Raw genomic sequence first — 20,131 nt, 5'->3', positions numbered from 1 at the left:
GAAAGCTTAGAGCTAAATATAATTTCTAGAGTAGCCATTAAAAGAGTGCAATTGTAATTGCAGGCACTAAAATGGCATACTCAAACTATTTTAAATAATCTTTAAACAAAAAGCTAAAAGAAAAAGAAACAAAATAAAATTGTCACTAATAACATTTTGAAGGCTTTCAGCACCAGAAGACCAGGGTCTCAAAGTTCCAGACACCAGTATTTTAGGCATTCACAAGTTATTTCTGAATCTGAAAACTACATCCAAAAGCAGCCACCTGGTGAGAATTTGAGCCTCTAATCTACAGGATGCTAACTAGTTACAGCCTATTGGGCCCACTAAGCTAGAACTGGGCTTTGACCTCTGACTCTTGCTGAAGAAGAGAAGGCAGTGGAAAGGGGCTATCTTTTCCTCCAATACTAAGCAGACCCTAAGATGAGCTATCCAAGGCTAGGAAAGCAGCCTGCAAATGGGGATAAAACTGCCTGCAGGGTGTAGGTGGCACGGTGTGGGATGGCTGTCTATCTTTGTGAGCTATGTGGAATAAACAGAAAACATCCCTGTAGATTGTCCTGAAACTGTATTTTAATGTTAATTCCACTTCCCCAAGAAGGGCTTGCTAGTCAGCTGACTCCAACTGAACCTTCCCATTTTAATTAGTAAAATAAAGGAAAGTCAGTGACTGGGCGGGGCGAGGGAAGTAGAGATCTGAAGAGGTCACAGGTCGGAGGGTGGAGGTCTTGGCATCATGGAGGTTCCCAAGGACCAGCTGGACCCAGGTGGGATTGATTGGCTTTAAATGGCTATGAACACTAAGAATTTTATAGGTCTAATATCACATATAGAAAGGCAGTTTGTGTCTTTGTCTATTTGATGCAGTCTTGTTGTGTAGAGGATTTGTGGATTGAGAGTTGAATATATAAACCTGTATGAAAAGCTATCAGGCTGTAGAGTTGTGTTTGTGTGGGATTTGGTGGTACAGAAATACCCCGGGACAGAGGCAGTGAACAGGTGGTAGAAAACCGCCAGGGAAGGGAGTTGAGCGGACAAGTTAGGCCGAGAGGGCGACTCGGACTGGGCGCCAGAGGTGTGCGCAGCTCCCTTTCAGGGTCGGGTCTGGGGAGTGAGACCTTAGGGACGATAAATAGATAAACCAATTTTTAATATTTACTGCAACACATCATCTCATCATGGGGCACCCATGCTAGATCAAAATACCTGAGGATAATCACAATTTTAGCTTAACAGTTATGGAGTCAAGAGACGATTACAGACTCTAGAGTCTAATCCCAGGCACTAGAGATCACAATGTCTGGCAAAGAAAGGTAAAGTGGGAGCTGAAAGCCAATAGATGATAACTGGTACATACAACGCAGTCTGCACCTTGTACACATGCATTCCCACCATGGTACTTCACTGCTGAGATGTCTTTCAGTGCGTTGTCCTGCGTTGAAAGACCAACAATTATAGATGACGTCGTGACACAATAAATGTTACGGCTCAAGTGACCTATAGTTTTCAAATGGTAAGAATGTTATAGTGTTTTTTCCCCTAGCTATTTACATTTAGCTTTTTAAAAAGTTTTATTTATGTATGAGCACACTGTCATCATCTTCAGACACACCAGAAGAGGGCACCAGATCCCATTACAGATGGTTGTCAGCCACCATGTGGTTGCTGGAATTGAACTCAGGACCTCTGGAAGAGCAGTCAGTGCTCTAACCTCTGAGCCATCTCTCCAGCCCTTTTAAAGGTAATTGTTTTTCCTTTCCTCTGGAGTCTTTGAGGCACTCAAAAATGTGTACTATACACAATATCTGCATGAAATACCTCATTTCTTACAAATCTCTGATGAGTATTAACTGTTGCACCCCGGAGAGGTGAACACAAACTAGTTATTTTAACTCCCCCGAAATTGTATAGGCACATCACAGAGTGATGTTCCACTATACAAAATTCATTCTTCATGTGAGATCTCTCGCCTTTATTCTAACATGTCAGAGTCACTAGCATAGGTGGGGGTCTCACTGCCAGTGGAAGTCTGGTTGCAGTAGATAGAGAGGCATGTGTTCTTTGCAAATGTCCATTTCACAGTGTGGAGCACCTCTTCCCCTCTCCAAACCCTGTGAGCCTTGACATCAAGTGGCTGTTCCACACCTTTCTCCCGCCACCAGGTAGGGACAAGCCAGGCATTTTGAAAGCCTGTTATAAACTTGGAATTCTGAATAGGAAGGAGGTTTCAGGAGTGTTTAATACTTTTTAATCCCATGGGGACTGAACTATGAGACTGATAGATCACATCCTGTATTTGTGCAAGTACAGCAGGTGCTCAAAAGGAGGTTGTAGGTCAGCTTCCCAGCCTCTTAAATCTCCCATTGTTTCAGGCCTATAATCCCAGCTCTTGGGAAGCTGAGGTAGAAGGACCACCATGAATCCATGGCAAGCCTGGCTCTGGAACATGAACTAACCCCTTCCTATCTTCCCAGAGCATTCTTCACATGAATCCTTTATTATTTTTAAGAATCCTGAATGGCATGTAATGAAAGGCTCATTCTGTATTCCCCAACCCTCCTCTGTAGAGACTTACTCAGCGTTTATTATGTACCTGTTTGGGGGGGTGGGTGATGACACATCCAACTCCTACATGAGTCCTCACTCCCTCTGCTCCTTGGCTTTATTCCATTTAATTCTTCCTGTATTTGATTATTCTGTAGGCCAGGTTAGCCTCAAACTTCAGCCTCTGTCGTACCAGTGTTACAGATGTAAGAATCACACTAGGCAGGCCCCCATTCCCTCAATCGGTTCTTTGACACTGCCAAAGTTTATTGCTTGACTGCTTTGGTTTTTAGCTTGCCATTCAGTCTGACAACCTATTGAGTATCTTTGATGTTTTACATATAGGTTGATGCTAAAACAAGCAGCCAGCAACCAAAATGGTGGCTCCTCCTTATAACCTGATCTGAAGCAAGAGAGCCAGCATGTGCTGCAGTGTAAGGCCTGTCTCAAAATAAACAATGGCTAGAGAGATGGCTCAGCAGTTAAAAGCACTAGCTTCATTCCCCCAGAGGACCCGTATTCGGTTCCTAGGACCCACATGCTGGCTAACCATCTGTAGTGTAACTCCAGTCCCGGGTCATCTGACCATCTGACTTTTGTGGCCACTGCACACACATGGTAAAGACAAACATGCAGGCAAAATCACTACATATAAATATTTTTAATTTAAAACTAGGACTGGAGTTTTAGGTGTACTGGTAGTTGGTTACACCATTGTTGGAACAGACACAGAATAGCAGTGAATGGTGACCTGTGGCTTCAGTCCCAGCATTCAGGAAGCAGAGGCAAGCAGAGGTCTACATAGTGAGCTCCAATATAGATAGATAGATAGAGAGAGAGAGAGAGAGAGATGATTGATAGATAGATAGATAGATAGATAGATAGATAGATGGATGGATGGATGGAGGGAGGGAGGGAGAGAGAGAGAGAGAGACAGAGAGAGAGAGAGAGGACCTGTCTTTGATTTTTAAAGGAGGGGGTGAGGGAGGGAGGGAGAGACAGGAGCACAGGGCAGTGGTTCTAATACAAACACGTGTGCTGTGACCAAATGTAAGGTCACAGTCTGTAGGCCACAGGAGCTTTTAGTGTGGGTTCTTAGCTCATTACAAATAAAAACAAAGAAACTGTGATCTACCTTGAGAACTGTCCCTAAGTTTTCTTTCTCAGCGGCAAAGCATAGTAACAGCAAGTGCCGGGTCCTTGGTACAGCTTCCAGAGGCTTCTGAAGCTTTGAAGGCAGCTTGTCGACGCTCCATTTCACAAGCATGCTATGAAGTAGCCCCCAGGTGCTCTATATAAAAATGAAGCGGTGCACATCTGGGCATGAGCACTGTTCCACGCGACGCACTTTTTTCCAGGTCCCCTGACATCGGGGGTTGCCGACGGCTTGCCAGCGAAGAGTCTGGTTTCTGAAACGATATTGGAAAAATGTAGGTTCTACCAAAATCAAGCCAGAGGAGACTCTATTCTACGTGGTTAGGACTCAATCAGAGCTAGTGTTTTTTAATGTGTGCATATGATTGTTTTGTCTGTACATAAGTAAATACACTGTATGAATATCTCATAAAGAAGGTGCTTGATCCCCTGAAGCTGTGTTGTTAGTACCTATGGGGATGTTGGCCACTGAATCTAGGCCCTCTGCAAGAGCAGCAAGCGGTCTTAATTGCTGAGCCATCTCCCTCACCATTGTTGTTTTTTAAAAGTAATGTGTTGTGTTATGTCAACATGATACAGGCCAAGGCCATCCAGGAAGAGGAAACTTCAACTAAGAAAACGATCCCACCAGACTGGTCAGTGGGCAAGCCTGTGGAGCATTTTTTTTTTTTTTTAAATTGATGCTTGATAAGAAAAGTGTCAGCTCCCTGTGGACGGTGCCATCCCTAGGTTGATGGTCCTGGGTGCTGTAAGAAAGGCTAAGCAAGCTGCAAGGAACCAAACAAGTAAGCTATGTTTCTCCGTGGTCTCTGCTCCAGTCCCTGCCTTCAGGTTCCTGCCCTGGCTTCCTTCAGTGATTGACTTAATAAGGTTAAATAGGCCCTTTACTTCCCAAATTGCTTTTGATCATGGTATTTTACCACAGCAATAGAGCCATAACTAATATAGTGATCACACAGTTTCAAAGTTTACAAAAAGTTCGTTTTTAAATTAGTTATTCATTTTTTAATTCTACATGTGTGAGTATTTTGCCCAAATGTATGTCTGTGGGGGCCAGAAGAAAGCATTGGATGCCCCCCAGAACTGGGGTGAGCTGCCCTGTGGTTGCTGGGAACCAAACCCAGGTTCTCTGGAAGAGTATCTAGTGCTCTTAACCAAAGAGCCATCTCTAGCTCACCACACCTTCCTCATAATCAGGAAGAAGACTTATATTTCCTGGGTTCTGTCCATGTGAGTTAGGAATTGACTCCTATGCAAGAAGACTTGTTCAGAGGGTTGTTGCCGACTTTCGTGTCCAGTTCTCTCGGATGGATGTAGGAACTACAATGGTGGTTTGTGCAGGATTAGGTCAGGAGGGTCTAACCAGAAGGCTACTTTCATCTTACTCCAACTCTCTGATTTCATAATGAAAAATGGAAGGACTGCAAGGGAGCAAAGCCAGAGAATTAATGTTATTCATTAAGTCACTCATATAGCAACCAGGGTTTAAGTACTTGCTTTATTGGGTACAAATTGAATTATAAATTCATTTAAAGTCAAAACAGAGATGAGGTATTCAGAAAAAAACATTAAATTCAAATATTAGGTTTCATTTGATATGAATTCCTTACCCACTTTATTGCTCATATGGTGAGCTCAGTAGAGACAGCTAGGCACAAGTGACTAATAAACATGAACCAAATTATTAAATATTAAAACACGGTGGGGATAATGATTAACCGGAAAGGTCAGTCCTTCACTTGTGATCTCTTTTTAACCTGGTGCACCTGACATGATGAAAACCCTTCTGTGTGTGGCTGTGTCCAGAGCTGTTCCAGGGATTCCCTCAAGCACTCGTAGGTCTAACCAGGAGTGAGTGCAGGGCTGGGAGAGGCTTGCAGGGAGACGTAATGGCAGCACCTCTCCTCTCAGAAGACCCACCTCACACATTACTGGGGTGTGACTGCTTATTTTCCCGCACCCCTCTTTGTGAGTGGGCTTGGGAGTTAAAGATGAATGGTAGGGTTTTTTTCTTTTTTCTTTTAAGATTGTATTGATTTTAATTATGTAATATGTGTGTGGGTCTGTCTACTCAGGAACCCAAGAAGCCAGAGCAAGATAGCAGCAGTTGGGAGCCACCCAACCTGGGTGCTGAGAAGTGAACTTGGGTCCTCTGCAAAAGCAGCATATACTCTTAATTGCTGAGCCAGCTCTCCGGCCCAAATTTCTATGTTCTTAGAATCGGAAGAAGGCATGTTTAAAATTCCAATATTTATAAAGCTGACTCTGGAGCTTTGTATTGAGTTCCAAGGTACCCTGACCTACATAGTAAGTTCCAGGCTGTCCTTAGATAGAGTAGGATGCTGTGTCAAACAGCAACAAAGAGTTAAAGAAATATCAAAAGAACAATGTTTCTTGACACATGAAAGCCATCTGTCTTAGTTAGGGTTTGTTTGCTGTGAAAAGACACCATAACCAAGGCAACTCTTACAAAGGACAACATTTAACAGAGGTTCAGTCCATTATCACCAAGGCAGGAGTATGGCAACATCCAGGCAGACGTAGTGCAGGAGGAGCTGAGAGTTCTACATCTTCATCTGAAGGCCACTAGAAGAAGACTGGCTCCAGGTAGCTAGGATGAGGGTCTAAAAGCCCACACACACAGTGACACACCTATTCAAACAAGGCCATACCTATTCCAAAAGGCCATACCTTCTAATAGTGCCACTCCCTGGCTGAGCATATACAAATTGTCACATTCCACTCCCTGGCCCCCATAGGCTTATTCAAACATATGGGTATATGGGACTATACCTAAACAAAACACAATGAAAAACATATTTAGTCCAAATAATTCCCATAGTCTATAGCAATCCCAACAGTGTTATAAGTTCTAAATTTAAAGTTTCTTCTGAGATTCATCTAATCACTTAACTATAATCCCCAAAGCAAGCAAGGAAGCCATCTGGGAAAATTCCAAACTCTGCATCTTCATGTCTGATTTCAAGGTGGTCTTCAGATCTCCAACTCCTTTTTCATCTTTGTTGACTCTAACAAACTTGTTTCTCCTGGGCTGTTTCTACTCCCTGTTATCAACAGTCCTCAGCAGATAGCCCATGACTCTGGCATCTCAAACATCTTGGGGTCTCCAAGGCAACTTCAATGTTGCAGCTTCTTAGTTCAATGTCTGGGATCCACACATGATCTTCTGGGCTCCTCCAAGAAGCTGTTGTCACTTCTCCAGCTCTGCCCTCTGTAGTTCAGATTGATCCACTTCACTGCTGCTGATGTTCTTGGTGATCATCCCATGGTACTGGTATCTCCAATATGCTGGGGTCTTCTGCTACAACTAAGACTTCACCAATAGGCTCTCTTCATGGTGCCAAGCCTCAAATCCTTTTCATGACCCATTCAGTCCTGGGCTGTCAACTGTAACTGAGGCTACACTTTCACCAGTGACCTTCCATGGCCTCTCACAATGCCGAGCCTCAGCTGTTCTTCATGACCTCTCCATTCCATGACCTCTCCATTCCTTCAAAACCAGTACCACCTGAGTCTTACACATTACCAAGTACAGCTACAGCACAAGGCCTTGGCTATCTCTAGAACACAGCCTCTTTGTGCCCTCAGAAAATACTTCCAAAAGATTTCTCCTCAGTGATGCTGATCTTTTCTTAATCACTAATTTCTTAGCTCCAGCTAACCAGCATCAATTGTCCCAGTAGTCCCAGTAGTAGCCCATTCTGGACTCTAAAGCCAGAGCCATGTGGCCAAAGCTGCTGAGTTCTGCTGCTTTCTAGGACTGAAACATGGTCCCCTTGTTCTATTACTTTATCACCAGCTTTCTATTTTCCAAGTCCTTCACTGCCTAAACTTGGCTGTCCTGGAACTTGCTCTGTAGACTGACTTTGAACTCAGAGATCTGCATACCTGTCTCTTAAGCATTGTGATTAAAGATATGGTCTACCAAGCCTGGATTTAAGCTTTTCTTCACCTAAAACTTGCTGTATTCTTGGCTGGCCTTGAACTCAGAGATCTGCTTGTCTTTGCCTCCTAGATGAAAGTCTTGTACTACCATGCCTGGACCTAAACTTGGCTGGGTCCAGGCATGGTAGTACAAGGTCAATACCCCCTTAATTCAATTTAATATCCGTGAATACAGAATTCAGCTCCATTTCACTTCCTGGTGTCCCTTTAATACTTGAACCATATATTTTGTATTTTTCCTTTCTAAACTTGCTATGCTTGTTCAAAATGCTATTTGTGATTCTTAACCAGAGAACTAAGTTTTCTGAGTTTTTTTTTTTTTTGGTCAATGTAATTAATACAAATCTCTTAACCTTAGCCTCAGCTAGACTCTTCATACAAGGGCAAGCATTCTTCACCAAAATCCCACAAAAACAGTCTCTAGGCCACATACTGAAATTCTCCACTGAAACCTCTTAGGCCAGGTCTTCATAGTTCAAATCTCTCTCAGCAACAAAATCTTCCCTATTCCTACTAGGATGGTCCATTAAGCCCCATTGCTTTCTGAACTCAGAGTCCCCAAATCTACATTCTTCCAAACAAAAGCATGGTCAGGTCTATCATAGCAATGCCCCAGTCCCTGGTGCTAACTTCTGTCTTAAGGTTTTAGGGCTGTGAAGAGGCACTATGACCAAGGCAACTCTTTTAAGGGAAAATTTTAATTGGGGCTGGCTTATAGGTTCAAAGGTTCAGTCTATTACTGTCAAGGTGGAAACATGGAAGCATCCAGGCAAGCATGGTGCAGGAAGAGCTGAATCTTTATCTGAAGGCCACTAGAAGAAGACTGGCTTCCAGGCAGCTAGGATGAGGGTCTTAAAGCCACAGTGACACACCTACTCCAACAAAGCCATATCTCCTAATAGTGTCACACCTCACTCGCTGGGTTCGCATATGCAAACCATCACACCATCTAAAATCTTTTATTTTGGTGCTCACACAAAAGTTTTGTTAGAACAAATCCAAGGGTTAAATACTATCAATAGCTGCTTTAATGGCCAATGTCAGAGTTAGTAGTTCTGACAAAGAGTGTAGTGCATGAAAAGCCAAAAATAATTGCTTTCTGACATTTTATAGAAAAGGTTTTTAGGTTCTAACCTAAGAGTTTACTAAAACTCTTGTTCTCTAGGGCCAAAAACCATGGCAAAGTCTTAAGTCTCCAACCCAAGAGATTCAGAATCAAGTGTTCTATGTATTTTTGGAGTGATCTGGTTTTTGATAGTCTTTGAAGAACTTCATCTGAAATGAACCCCAATAACCAAACTGTATTTCTGGTTGAGAGAGCCACTGAGTCCCAGAGTGAGAGCCAAGACCCTGAATTTGAGTGTCTGGACAGGTTCCCCTTGCTGCCCACACCCTGCGTTGCTACCTACTGCTCAGCTCTTTACAACTTCAAAGGACATACTCCCAGGGCCACTGTCCTTCCTTACCCATCCGAGTCCAGCCCATCTCCAGAACAGCGCAGGCTCACAGCGTTCATAGCCGGAGGCTGACAGTCCACACACACCGTGTATCCTTCACGGAGATACTGCATCCATCGGCTCAGGGGGCGGTTGTCCAGAGCACAGTGAGGAGTCAGGGACTCTGTCTTGAACTCCATACAGTATCTGGAGCAAAAGAAGGCAGTCATTTACTAAGAAGGTGGCCCAACACTAGGAAGTCTTAAGGAGCCATGTCAACCTCGTGGTAAATATCACTCATTCTTTACTTTTGAGGCAAGGCTTCACCGTGTGGCTGAAGCTTACCCAGTACTCTAAGGTTAGTCTGAGGTAGTTGCCTCAGTCTAAGTGCTGACATTACAAATGTGTCACAGTGCTCAGCATATGTACATGTATGTGCACATGGATACAAACATATATGCACAAATACATACATACATGAAATTGAGGTCAGGGCTCACATAACTCAGACTGGCCTCAAACTTAGCAGTGTAGCTGGCCCTGAACTCCTCCTGATCCTCTTAACTCTATCCCACCTGGAATTCGGGAATTACAAGTGTGCCACCACCTTGCTCAACTGAATATGATTTTTTTTTAGAATAAAAGTAACTATTAATAAAATCGCTAAGCAGCCTGGGGGTCTGAACGTGTGGTTGTTAGGTCTCCTTATCTGATGGAAGAAGAGTGGGCCCAGGGGAGCATGGAGTTGCCTTCCAGTACTTGTGTTCTTCCCGATTTTATGGTGCTGTGGTTGTATGTCTGGCACATGATGTGTCAATGGGAAGCCCTCAGAATGAACGTGTGTGCAACGTTCCAATTCACAAAGCAGTTTATGAAGACTCGGAAACTGCTGGGTGTGGTGGTGCACTCCTTCAATCCCAGCACTCGGGAGGCAAAGGCAGGTGGATCTCCAAGTCACACACTACAGAGTAAGTTACAGGAGAGTCAGGGAAACACAGGGAAACCCTGTCTCAGGAAACCAGAGGTGGAGAGGGATGGAGAGAGGGAGGGGGGAGAGAGGGAGGAAAGAAGGGATGGAGGGAAGGAGGGGGAAACATAACAGTAATTTTAAAGCAACAGATTACCCAGCATCCTCAGTGTGTGTAGACCACTGTGGAGACACTGCTTGCATTATTCTCTTCTTGTTGAATGCAGAGCTGGTTATGAAAGCAGGAACTAGAAAAGAAAGAGTTACATTGTATTTGCTCAGCCAGAGTACTCAATAATGTTTCCCAAAGTGGGTTCTGTGTCTGACTGAGTCAATCCAGAGCCAAAGACCTTTGGTACAGTGTCAAGTGAGGCTGCACCTGTATCTTCTGACAAGCTCACTCAGTCGGTGGCTAGACTGCTACGGAGGGGAGGGCCTTGGAATGAGAAAGTGAAGGAAGGAGAAGGAATAGAGATGAAAAGGCACTGTAAACGAAGCTCAAGAACAGACCCAAGAGAAAAACCGAAGAAAGTAAAAAGGGAAGAAGAGAGAAACAGCCGAGGAAATAAGGAAGACCAGAAGTAAGGGGAGAAAACATGGCTGGAGTTCCCAAACCTCTTGGGGAACCAGAACCTGAAAGCTTTGCTCCACCCCCTCCTCCCTGCCGGGGCGCAGTGCCTTAGTGTGGCTGCTCAACAACACAGCCCTGGGGAAAGAAAGATTCCTGTGGGCCTTTCCCCATCCAAAGGGAAGGAAACCGCCTGGGACAGATTCTTCCTCCTCTGATCCCTTCCTTTATCCGTGGGGTCTTTGTACAGTCCCTAGGCCTGGTGAAATATCTATTGATAAGCCACTTGACTTTGGCTGCTGTCAACAAAAGCCTGGTCTGGCACTGCACGCCTAGGACTCCGGTGCACTTAACACGTGGTTGTACAGTGAGTGATGGGCCAGTGAAAAACGGAGTGAAGACGGGGGATCGCCACCAAAACACACAGGTCCTACATCCTCTGGTCTGCTTTATGCAGTACTCTCTTGGTGTCCGAAGCTGTTGGTTTCAGGACCTCTAAAATATACTTATGTGTACTAAGTCCTTAAATAAAATGCACTTAAACATCTCCCCTGTTACACTTTTTAAGTGCCGGGATCATATTTAGGACATCGCACACACTGAGCACACACTTTACCACTGGGTTACTCCCCTGTTACACTTTTTAAGTGCCAGGATCATATTTAGGACATCGCACACACTAAGCACACACTTTACCACTGGGTTACACCCCCAGCTCCACCCATAGACTTAAATCCATAATACCCCAGGCAGCAAAAGCGGGTGTTGCTGTGTAACTCCCTAAACTGTGGATTGTCCCAGGTAGGATCCCTTTAGAACTGAATGTGAAGGCTGTGAAAGGTGTTTGGATATGCGATGACCAAAAATTAATTCAAACTCAGACTTAAAATGAATGCACATTTCTGGCAACATGAACCCACACATGTCACATGACCTCTCCACAGCCTTGGTTCGGAAAACATGCTTTGCGCCGGGAACGCCAACACACCGAGAAGCACTTGCTGAGGCACTGGCTCAGCCACTGTTTGAGGCTTGAAGGTTAAGGTTTGGAGTGTTTTTACTGTTTTCTCCTCTCATTGAAATATAGTAGCTCAGTTACGGTAAACAAAGATTTGATGCTGTCATAGAAGTATTACTGCGGCATATTTTCATATAGTGTGTTAGAAGGCTTGAATTTAAAATTGCTTTTTGTCCAGTGAAGGCTGGTTTTCCCAGTGTAGGGGAACGCCAATGAGCTGAGGTGAGAGAGGGTGGTTAGAGGAAAGAGAGCACCTTCATGGAGGCAATGGAAGGGGGAGGGGAGATGGGATTGGGAGAAAGGGATAACGTCCGAAATTAAATGCAGAGAATATTTTTAAAAGTTGAAAAAAAATTCTCAAAAAAAAAAAGAAAGAAAGAAAGAATGGTTTCTCAAGAAAATCTGGAAGCTATTGTTAGTCTAGGGGAATTTTCTAAGAGACAGAGGTAAAAGGATAGAAACACATTCCCCCATCTCTGTCTCTGTCCCTGCCTTCTTCCATCCCTCCTTCCCTCCTTCCCCTTTCCTCCCTCCTCCCCCTCTCTCACACACACATACACACACACACACACACACACACAAGAAACCTGAGGGGTTACATAAAGTAGGAGGTATCTATCAAGGTACAAGAACCATATAGAATATCAAAGAAACTGGATCAGAAAGGAAATTTCTCCCAACATGTAATAATCAAAACACGAAATGTACAGGACAAAGAGACATATTAAAAGCTATAAAGGGATAAGATCAAGTAATATATAAAGGCAGCCTTATTAGGATTACACACGACTTCTCAGAAAAGACTGTAAAAGCCATAGGGCCTGGAAGATGTTATCTAGCTCTAAGAAAAGCTTTCAGCCACTATAGATGGATAAGATATTACATGAAAAATCCAAACTTAAGCAATACCTGTCTATAAATCCAATCTTACAAAAGGGGTTAGAAGAAAAACTCCAACCTAAAGAGGCAAAGTGCACCCAAGAAAACACAACAAATAATAATTTCAGACTGAAAACTTAAATGAGAACAGAACGCATACACACCACCAATAAATAAAAATAAAATCAAATTGTCTTTTGAGTAGCTGACTTGAATTATCTTTCTTTCTTCTTCTTCTTCTTCTTTTGAATTTTCTTTTTTTAAAAAAAAAAATCATTCAGTGATTTTGACTTGGGATTAGAACAAATTTTCCAACAATTTCTGAAACGGCCCTAAACATTCTTCTGCTGTCTGGTACTGTATTTTTTATGTGAAGCAGTGTGCTCAACATTAATGATCAAAATATCAAAATCAAAACATCAATCAACTCTGAAAAATACCAAACGTGTTTTATATTCTGTATATCAGATATTCAGCCAGGACTTGATTCATATGTGAAAATTAGTAACTACATCCACTTCCTTAGTGTGTGTATCTGCTTTTATCTTTAATAAGTGGTAAAGTTGCATATAAAAAGAATTGTTTTAAAGTAAGTTTCATTATGGTTTATTACCAGTAAACATTTTATTTATTTACCTATCATATATACTAATTCACTTGGGATGAAATAAAAAATGTGGAGGGTGAGAGGGGGTCACAAGTAGAAAAGTTAAGAAGTCCTGGTTTAGGGAGAGTCTGGGCAGGGAGGTGGCTCAGATGGTGACGTGCTTGCTGCTCAGTGTGCAGACCCGAGTTCCATGCCTACCAGACACATTAAAACAGAAAACTCAGGCATGACAGCACTTCCTATAGAATCCTAGCGTTGGAGAGAGTCCAGCTAAACCAGTGAGATCGATCCAGGCTCAGTCAGACAAGCCTGAGTCAAAAGATAAGGTGGAGACTGAGGAGACACCCAACACCAATTTCTAACCTGTATGTGCACTTGCGAGTGTGCGTGCACACACCTACACACACACACATCTGCACACACACCTACACACACACACATCTGCACACACACCTACACACACATCTACACACACACCTACACACACACACATCAACACACACCTACACACACACACCTACACACATCTACACACACACCTACACACATCTACACACACACATACACACACATACACACACACCTACACACATCTACACACACACATACACACACACCTACACACATCTACACACACACCTACACACATCTACACATACCTACACACACACATCTACACACACACCTACACACATTTACACACACCTACACACACACATCTACACACACACCTTACAGTACAGACAATTTTCCCTCAGATATTTCCAGTTGTACTTGGGTCAATGTACAGATTGTATGGACAGAGTCTGTGAGTAACTCAACAGCCTCTCCTGCCTTTTGCTTCAGAAATTGGACAATGTAGATCAGAGCAGATGGAGGCTAAGGCTGGGTTTGAAATGCTAAAATTATTAACAGGAGCAAACTGCGATGAGGGCGATAGTTTAAAAAGGAAAGGGCTTCAAACTACACGGTTGATTTTCCTGGCACCCGACTACCACAAGATGGCAGGCCTTAATTCTCTTTCAGATTTTCTTTTCTTTATTTCTCTCTTCTTTCTCTTCCTCTCTTCTTCCTTCCTTCCTTTCTCTCTCTCTTCCTTCCTTTGTTTGTTTCTTTCTTTCTTTTTTCTTTTTCTTTCTTTCTGTTTTCCAGAGGAGTAACCCTTTATTTACATGTTTCTCAGACAAACCCAGCATAGTTGAGTTTGGAGACGATTAGTCAGAGACCAAATCCTTATCTGACTCCTCAGACCTTCTCTTGGCTTCATTTCTGGCTATGGTGGCAGCACCAGTGCTGGGGGCAGTGGCTGGAGAAAATGGAAAGGTACAGTCAGTTCTCCCACAGCCAGGACCAGATGTGTATGTGCTCAGACACAAGGAGGTCAGAACCCCCGCGGGAGATGTCAATCCTCTGCCCATCTTGTTTTATGAGACGGGGTCTCTAATGAGGCTGGCTGGTCACTGTGGCCTCTGGTCTCTAGAGATCATGTGACACTGACATTATATGAGCATGCACCGTGTCTGGCCTTCACCTTCTGGTCTTTAGACTTTATTGTCCAGGGATGTGAATGTAGCTCAGGGCATTCTCTTAGCATGAAGCCCTGAGTCTATCCCTAGCACTGGAAAACAACAACAACATGCATATATAATCGTATATACATATATGTATACACACATGCGATTCTATATATATGATCCTACCACTCAAGAGATAGATGTATGAGTATCAGAGGTTCAAGACCAGCCTGGACTGAAGGAGTTCCCCATATTCTTGTTTAGTTTCTGTGCTAATTAGTCTGTGCTACAGCGTTTATTGTTGTTAGTTTCCTTCTTTGTTTGGAGACAGAATCTTTATATGTGACCCAGGCTGGTTTTCAATTCAAAGTCCTCTTTCCTGAGCCTTAAGAGCAAGATATTCTTGAGGAACCTGTCTGTTCCCACTCCAGTGGCTGCAGGGTTTGGATCTCGGATCTCCCTCTCCCACGTGTAAATTCAGCACACAGACTCGGAGCCAGATAGCCTACGGCACTTTGAACCAAAGCCACTCTTTAATAATAATCTGCCAGTTTAATTTTCATATCTTGAGGGTTGTAAAATAATTTAAAAGTTATTTTTGCACTCAGTCCCACCTCTGCTTCTGTGTGGAAGAGCATAGCTGGTGCCCCAGGACACAGTCTCTCCATAAACGACTGCCCCTTTCCTTTTCCCTGTTGGCAGCCCTATTCAAATGTAATATCGTCTCTGCTCAGAGGCCATTTGCCAACTTTTTGGCAACCTATGAACCTACCATTGTTCACTTTTACAAGTTTTCACTTTAAAAAAAAAAAGCACAGCACATATTTCCTTTGAACATGAAAGTAAATGAAGTTTGCTTTGAGAATTTCATAAGCCCTCTGACACAGGGAATGCTACAAAAGCAGGCTTAGAACCTCTGTTCTGTGCATACAATACAGAGGAGGATGGGGAGAAATTTGGCAAATAACACCTACCTGGAAACATAGTTTATTGTTCGTGCACATTGGCCTTTTGTGGGGAGGAAAATGCACATAAACCTTAGTAATGTGCAACAGTTCATTTTTTAATGTTTCTTTTTCAGATAAAGCATAATTATATGCCTTATGTTTAATGATGAAAAGCTCATTAGAAGAGGGTAGTTGTGTTCACGGGCTTCATGGGGCTTTTATATTTTGACTTAGTCACCAATCTGTAATCCTAAAATTAACGGTGACAATATGGAGAGGAAGCGGCTCATAATTTGTAGTCCCAGGGTGTGAGTTTTAGTCCTGACAGCCATGAACAATCAGTCACCTTCTGAAACTCTAGCGTCTCCATGTGTAAGCCAGGCATCATGACTGAGGTGCTCCCAAACCCTCCAAAGGTCCAAGTCCCAACCTCCAGAATGAATGCGACGTTACAGGACAAAAGACTAAATAGGCAGATGGAATTCGAGTTGCTCCTCAGCTGAATTTGAAATAGGAAGGTTGCCCATCTTCTAGATAGATCCCAGGTAATCACTTGGGACTCTTAAAATATCTCCGGGGGGGGGGGGGTGTGATTTCAGAAGAAAGATGCAATGTTGTTAGCTATGCCAATGGATGGGACCATGAGACAAAGAATATAGTTAGTCTCCACAAGATAAAAAAAAAAAAATACATAAATAAAGAGCTGGAGAGATGGTTTAGCCATTAAAGGCTAGGCCCCATGAATGTCAAAGAGGAAAAATGTCGAAAAGAGACTGGCCCCTCATGTCCAGGGAAGGAATGCAGGCCTGCTGATGCCTCAACCCTAGTAAAACCTATGTCCGGTCACTGAATCAGTGACAAGCTTTCGGTGACATTAAGTGACCTTACAGCCACACCACTGTGCATTTTCTAGAACCAGCTTTCCTAAGAGCAAATGTCATCCCCATCGTTCTGCCGTCTTTCATAAACCGAGAACTAACCACTTCATCATCCTGATCCATTAAGATTAAATATCTTCTTCTCCTCTGTCTCTTTTTACTCCGGTTTTACTAAAGGCAGCAAGAAGTACCCATGCCGTATGCTCAGCACCATGCTCAGGGCTCTCCCTGGTTAAATACACACGCTCTACCCATCTCTGACGACTTTTACTCCCATAGAACTGGACATACACCTGCTGTGCTTTCTGCCCCTGTGTATCATCCACGAACAGGCTTGAATGGTTTTCCCAAAGAGCCTTCAGGAAGGAATGCACCCTTTCTGAACCACTAGCTCTAGTCCAGGTAGACCCACTGGAAATAAGAAAACAGAGGTGCCACATTAAGCCACTAAGTTTCTGGCGATTTGTTACAGCAGCCATAGGAATGGTTTCTTTGAAAACCGACTCAAGAATGCTTATTGAGAGCTCTGGGAATGAGGCACGTGCTTATGTGCTGGTGGTGAAAGCCTGTAATCCCAGCGTTTGAGGTCAGAGGTCAAGGTCATCAACAGATACACAGAGAGTTTGAGGCCAGCCTGGGCTACATGATCATAATCTTGTATTAAAAACAAAGGAGCAAGCAAATAAAAAAAAAATATCTGTGCCATTCAAAAGGGAGGTCGTGCTCCACAAACAGGAACTGTGGTAGAGGTACACATGCCACCGCAGGGCAGAACAAATGCACTTCCATGGAAGTGGCTTTCTTCCCACACACGCACTTTTAAAATTGGAGGTAGTGTTTGGTGCATGCCAGAGGGATTGTGTAGAGGTTAGAGGAGAACTTGCAGGAGTTGTCCCTTTCTACCATGTGGGTTCCAGCAATTGACCTCCAGCCCACGGTGCTCTGAGCCTGAACTGCAGCATGCTGTGATTCACTAAAACCTACCACAGTCATGGCAGGACGCAAGCACCCGGTGTTTCATGAGTGAGTATGTGATTGGGCTGTAATGCGTGCCTCCCCTCTGATCACCAGGTGTGATTGCATTGATCTGGCTGGCTGGGCAGATGTCCCCTTCCTCCCTGACACTTTTCCATTTTCATCCTTTCTGAGGGCTGTGTGTTTAGCTGAAGAGGAGGACCCGTCTTCGAGTCTGTGAGAGCAGTGTGCTCCTTAGCTAGTACTGCTACCTAAGCTCACAGTCTGATGAGCAGAACCTGGTGTGAAACGCGCTGAAGAATTCACTAAACCGGATGTTCTGCCTCTCACTTGCCTCTTCCTCTGACTGTTCATTGTCCGCACATATTGGTGAGCAGCAGTGATTTTACTGAATTGCTTCTGGGCTGGGGGAGTTTTGTTTAATTAAGCATAGTGGGGAAACCCTGCATATTTTACATCTTCCTCTGCAGAGCAGACTTAAGATTCAATCCTCATTAGTTCTGAAAAGTTCTTTGGTAGACAAAGCATATTCCCTTTGGTTTACACTCTTGTTATAAAAGAAGATGCATTATTATTACAAAAGTTTCCAAAGTGGAAACTTTTGCCAGTGTGACGCAGGCAACAGTGTGTGGCTGTGTTTGGGGTATCCTGAAACGCTAGTGATCATTGGTCAATCCAGACAGAATTCTGAACCCACTCCAGGTATTCAGATACCATGGGTCTGGGCTAGCCCCCTGAACCTTATATTTCCAATGAGTTCCTAAGTGGTCCACACACTCCTGGTCCAGGATCTCATGTTAGGAACCACTGCAGTGCAATAGTCAATAGGTTTCTGCTCCCCAGTCAGCCTGTGACTGGAATCAACAATGCAATTCATCCCCTGCAGGGGGAAGGGGAGGGAGATTAGCCTTGGGGACTAAAGTCAGGACTAAAACTGAAGATATCCCTCTTCTTTGAAAACTAGGAGGTTGTTACTTATGCGTTTAGGAAAGGAGTGTAAACACAAAGCCTATACCTGTGTAAACTAAAGCCACTAGCAGCTTCAAGAAGAAAGAGAAAAAGACCATCACATCAAATCCTCAGTGGGGTGTGTTGGCAGGAGCTATGAGATAGAGATATGGGACCACGTGGAAGAGGAGTTAGGAGGTAGACCTGGAGCAGATGGACAAGAAGTAAGCACCAGGCTGGAGAGATGGCTCAGGGGTTAAGAGCACTGGCTGCCCTTCCAGAGGTTCTGAGTTCAATTCCCAGCAACCACATGGTGGTTCACAACCATCTGTAGTGAGATCTGATGCCCTCTTCTGGTGTGTCTGAAGACAGCTACAGTGCACACATACTAAATAAAATAAGTAAGTTTAAAAACCAAAAACAAACAAAAGTTTAACAAAACAAAAGAAGTAAGCCCCACTAGTCAGAAGAGAGATGTCCAAGGCTCTGAGCATGAACCAGGTTTTCGGGGCACACTGGGTGATGAGGAAACTCTTCCAGCACCCAAACACTATGAATGAGTAAATAGATTCTCTTCTTGCTAGGTACACTCTAGGGCTAGAGCCACACAACAACCATCCTGCTGGGCCTGCTGTGTTGTGTTTGTGCCGAGGGCCTGGACCGCTTTTGTGGACGTCTCCTTTGGAACTGCATAATGATGTGACCACCCCAACAATGACAGGCCTCCACCGAAGCCCTCCACTGTGATCCTTTACAATCCCAGGTCTGATTACAGTGATCCCTGCAGAAAACACCTCTGTGTCTTTCCAGGGCTCTTCGGAAAAAGACAAGAATCCAAAAATAGAGTTCTCACCAGTTCAAAAGCTTGCTGGCACCAACCCCCAAATTTTCCACATTCAGTTTTTTTTAAAATAGCCAAACAAGGGCTTGAGGAGCAATTCAGTCAGTCAAGTGCTTGAGGACTTAAGTTTGATCCCCAGAAACCACATAGAAACAGCCAGACATGGGGGCGGAGTGAGGGGGGGGCTCTGCGCCTCGATTCCCAGCTCTAGGGAAGCATAGAGAGGCAGACGCCTGGGGCTCAGTGACCAGTCAACCTAGTTTAAGAGAGCGCTTATGAAAAGAACAAGGGAAACAGCACCCGAAGAATGACATTGGAGGCTGTCCTTTCACCGCCACATGCATGTACACATGTATAAACATGCATGTGTCCCTGAACACATGAATACACACACCCCAAACAACCAAAAAAGCGGATTTTTAGCATTTAGGGTTCGCTTGCCCACCTGTGGGGCACCACACTCAGTACCCATCGCTGAGATGGGGCCTTCTACCATAGACCCCAGACTGCCATGCTGTGAGGGGTTTCCGTCCATGCAGCTCGCTCAGAACTGTCTGTTCAGGTTTGTCTCTTATGGTCCTGTGTTGGCTTTAATCAGCCCTTCTAACTGTGTACAACTGACTAACAGGTTTAAGCAAGCTGGCCTTTCTTCTGGGCAGCTCAGGATTTCTTGGCCTCATCTCCTTAAAAAAAGAAGTAACTCCTGTCCCTCAAGACAAAAAGGAATCAGTCTTACTCCTGCTTACGGCTCCTTGGATGACTGGTTTGTTTGCCTCAGTTGGACAAATTAACACAGACATAAATTTCTAGAGTTAATTTCCCGGGGTCATCGGATCTTTATGTCCCTTCCCACTAAACTGCAATATCCAAGACTTTGGGCCTCACATT

At 43.9% G+C, this 20,131-nt stretch overlaps 1 protein-coding gene across 2 annotated transcripts in view; it reads right to left on the bottom strand.

Annotated features, from left to right (window-relative positions):
- Window positions 1-3,247: 3,247 nt before the first annotated feature.
- SBSPON (somatomedin B and thrombospondin type 1 domain containing) overlaps window positions 3,248-20,131 on the bottom strand; it is a 30,609-nt gene continuing 13,725 nt past the window's right edge. For both annotated transcript variants that reach the window (XM_080938626.1, XM_080938627.1), the window contains exons 3-5: window positions 10,226-10,316; window positions 9,132-9,308; window positions 3,248-3,953 (exon numbers count right to left, since the gene is read on the bottom strand). In XM_080938626.1, coding sequence (XP_080794752.1) covers window positions 3,836-3,953; window positions 9,132-9,308; window positions 10,226-10,316 — 386 coding nt within the window. In that variant the 3' untranslated portion in view covers window positions 3,248-3,835. The remainder of the gene's footprint in view (window positions 3,954-9,131; window positions 9,309-10,225; window positions 10,317-20,131) is intronic.

This window comes from Micromys minutus, assembly GCF_963924665.1.
Source record: "Micromys minutus genome assembly, chromosome: 26".
Lineage (NCBI taxonomy): Eukaryota > Metazoa > Chordata > Mammalia > Rodentia > Muridae > Micromys > Micromys minutus.
This window is presented reverse-complemented; position numbering and strand designations above follow the sequence as displayed.